A 3423-nucleotide genomic window follows, 5' to 3' on the forward strand; every position below is an offset into this window, starting at 1 on the left:
GGTTTCACAACCATAAGCGAAGCAATTATCTACAATTGTACTGAATTCCGCGAAACATTATCGAAAATAGCTATTATGCTTCAGCTAAATGGTAATTGGGATAGCTTTGGGAGATACAAAGATTTCAATATTGACGGAATTGTAGTCAGCGAAGATTCAAATTGTAGTCAGCGAAGATTCAAATTGTAGTCAATTGAATTCTGCAATCGTCGAGTATCTAATGATTGATATATCAGAAAATATTATCGAAATAAAATACATTGTCAACGAACATTGTCCTCCAATGGAAATTCGGAACGATATGAGAGTTCGAGTATACATGGAGACGAAAAAAGAAAACAAAAGCTTAGGAATGTATCCGCTATATATAACAGTGCGTGATTTCGATTTGGAATGCAGTATCTCTAATTCGAACATAATTGCAGGTTTGCTCTGTTATATCAGTGGTGATGTTTGTTTATATTTCATGCGTTCTTCACTTTTTCTACAATATTGCTACAAAAAAACTGCATAACAAGTGTAGTTCAACTGTTATGAATATAAAACTATTGAATTTCACGTGTTCTATAATTTTACTTCAAACTATCTACAATATATGTCAGAACTGTAGTTAGCTTTAATTGATTGCATGTTCATCTGAAACACTGAAGTTGATTAATATGCCAACATCTCCGGCGATAGTGGAATATGAAAGTATCATCATAACAGAACATATGCCAAGTATTATTGCAGTAGGCCAAGTATACAAAGACAAACAAACAATTGCCAGTGCAATGAAGCATTATTCTGTCATGAACAAGTTCCAATTTAGGGTGAAAACGTCTAGTGCTAGAAGGTAGGAACAGTTCAATGGTCAAAAATCATATCTTTGTTTAATTTGTAGTTTATTTGTATTTTTTTGTATAGTTTGTAATATCATTGTATACAAATTGCAGATAATTTATAGTTTTTTTGTATATAAATTGTTAAATATAAGATTTTTATGCTTAAACAGCTATTATTTTGTAGCTACATTTTTTATAACATTCTTTAAATTATTTTTATTCTATAGCTATTGCCTTATATGTGTTGGGGACAATTGTACATGGCACTTCAAGTCCACCAGCATAAATAATTCAGCATTGTTCAAGGTTCAAAAATTCAATAACTTTCACATATGCTCTTTGACGGACAATACATACATACAACGCAAACCTACTACCATGGTAGTTGATAGCATGGTTATACCAAAATATGCGGATCTTAAGATAATTTACACACCAAAAGACATACAAACTGATATGTTGTCTGAACACGGCGTGAAATTAACATACATGTAATCTTGGAGAGCAAAGGAAAAGGCTTTGGAAATTTTGAGAGGTCATCCTGCTGACTCCTACATTCGATTGCCTAGTTATTTGTATATTCTGGAAAAGACTTATCCGGGGTCGGTAGTTAAATTGCAGAAGACTGATGATGACTGTTTCTTGTACGCATTTGTTGCGTTTAGTACGTCAATCAAGGATTGCGAATATTGTAGGCCAGTTATAGTAGTTGATGGGATCTTCTTGAAGTCGGCATACAGGGGAATAATGCTAACAGCTAGCACAATGGATGCAGCGGGTATTGTAGATTTAATGTAGAAATATTATTGTAGATTTGTTTTATATATGTATTTTTTTTCCTTTACGATTTTATTATGGAAATTGAATTTCTTTTTGCCACATATGATAGGTAGCATATTACCATTGGCATACGCTGTTGTTGATTCAGAAAATGACGCATCATGGAAATGATTTTTCGAGCAATTCAAATATGCATATGATGAAAAACCAAATATGTGTGTTGTTTCGGATCGGAATGAGAGTATCTTGAAGGCAACATCTATTATTTATACCGGCATGCCATATTATGCTTGTATGTGGCATATTTGGACAAATATAAGGTCAAAGTTCAAGAAGTGTCATCTAAAGTTAAGCGAATTATACTTTGCCACGGCACGATCATACACGCTTGATGAATTTGATGAAAGAATGTCAAAGATTGAAGATATCAACACGCGTGTTAAAGCATATCTATACGATATTGGCTATCACAGATGATCTCGAGTACATGCTATGGTGAACAGAACTTGGATGATGACATCAAATATTGCAGAGTCATTGAATGTGGTAACAAGAGATGCAAGAGAGCTGCCGATAGTAGAACTATTAGAGTACATGAGGACTCTTCTTGAACGTTGGACTAATGAAAAGTTATTGAAAGCAAAGGGTACATTCACATACCTTGGGAAAAAAATACAACAAACAGTTGGAGGATAACATGACATTATCGCAGAAGCTGAGAGTAAGCTATATCCAATAACATCAGATTAATTATTCCATCAAACTAAATACATACAGTCATTGTAGATAAAATGTTGAATAATTGTAGTTATTTTGTATATGTTTCTTACAAGTTGTTGTGTGTTTGTAATGAAATTGTAGGTGAGGGCTTCAACAGATCACATCCATACAGTGATAGATGGTGTAAAGCACTATATTATTTGTCTTCAAAATAAGAGATGTAGTTATGGACAATTCCAGCTTGATGAACTTCCTTGTGCACATGCTTTGGCGGCTTTAAGGCACAGGAATGAGTCTTATGAAAACTACTGTTCTCCTTATTACACGAGGGAGAGCCTCTTGCATACTAATGAAATACCAGTAGACCCGCTGCCTGATGAAAGCAAATGGAATGGGCCACAACATATAGCTGAAGAAGTTGTAATGCCACCTACCAGGAAAAGACAGGCAGGAAGACCTCAAAAACAAATATACAAACCATATGATGAAGTAAATGCAAAAAAGTACAAGGTTTCATGTGGCAACTGCAGACTAGAAAGGCATAACAAAAGATCTTGTAAGAATGCTCCCAAGAGGAAATAAAATTTGATAAAGTCACAAGATATTTTGATAAATTGTGTTGAGGTGTTCTGGAGAATTATAGTTGAGGTGTAACTGTGTTGATAAATTTAATAAAGACTGTCTCCTATAATGAAATGTTTTCAACTCGTAATGCAGTTGGTTTGTATTTATTTTGTTTAATTATTGAGTGTATTAATTTCAGCATTTCATAACTTGATTGGATTATGTATTTTTTTGTATGTATAATACATAGTTGTAGTTAAATTGTAAAGAAATTATATGCTAACAATAACGATATCAAGTACTAACAACTTTCAACCAAAAAAAATAACAGATGTTTCATATTCTAAGTAGTAGTATCCTCGATAAAATAACAAAACATAGGGTAAAACAATTGTAGCACAAATTTTCTACAAATAAACTTTAACTGACTTGTTCTTAGATAACAATTTGTCTACAACTTTATTACAAAACAGCTACAACTAAACAATCTAACTACAATTTTTCTACAGAAAAGGAAAACTAATTCTTCTTCTTC

At 32.9% G+C, this 3423-nt stretch overlaps 1 protein-coding gene across 1 annotated transcript; it reads left to right on the plus strand.

The window, feature by feature from the left end:
* The first annotated feature begins 2096 nt into the window (after positions 1-2096).
* Positions 2097-2906, plus strand: LOC138905791 (uncharacterized). Its single transcript, XM_070194309.1, has 2 exons — positions 2097-2288; positions 2466-2906. Exons 1-2 carry the CDS (start codon positions 2097-2099, stop codon positions 2904-2906), a joined length of 633 nt encoding a protein of 210 aa, XP_070050410.1.
* Positions 2907-3423: the final 517 nt, after the last annotated feature.

The sequence above is a fragment of the Nicotiana tomentosiformis genome, chromosome 2 (genome assembly GCF_000390325.3).
Source record: "Nicotiana tomentosiformis chromosome 2, ASM39032v3, whole genome shotgun sequence".
Classification (NCBI taxonomy): Eukaryota; Viridiplantae; Streptophyta; class Magnoliopsida; order Solanales; family Solanaceae; genus Nicotiana; species Nicotiana tomentosiformis.

Excerpts from the sequence above, each read along its gene's own strand:
- LOC138905791 (XM_070194309.1), top strand. The coding sequence starts at position 2,097 with ATGGTGAACAGAACTTGGATGATGACATCAAATATTGCAGAGTCATTG. Across the intron at positions 2,289-2,465 it reads GGAAAAAAATACAACAAACA|GTGAGGGCTTCAACAGATCA; the intron begins GTTGGAGGATAA and ends ATGAAATTGTAG.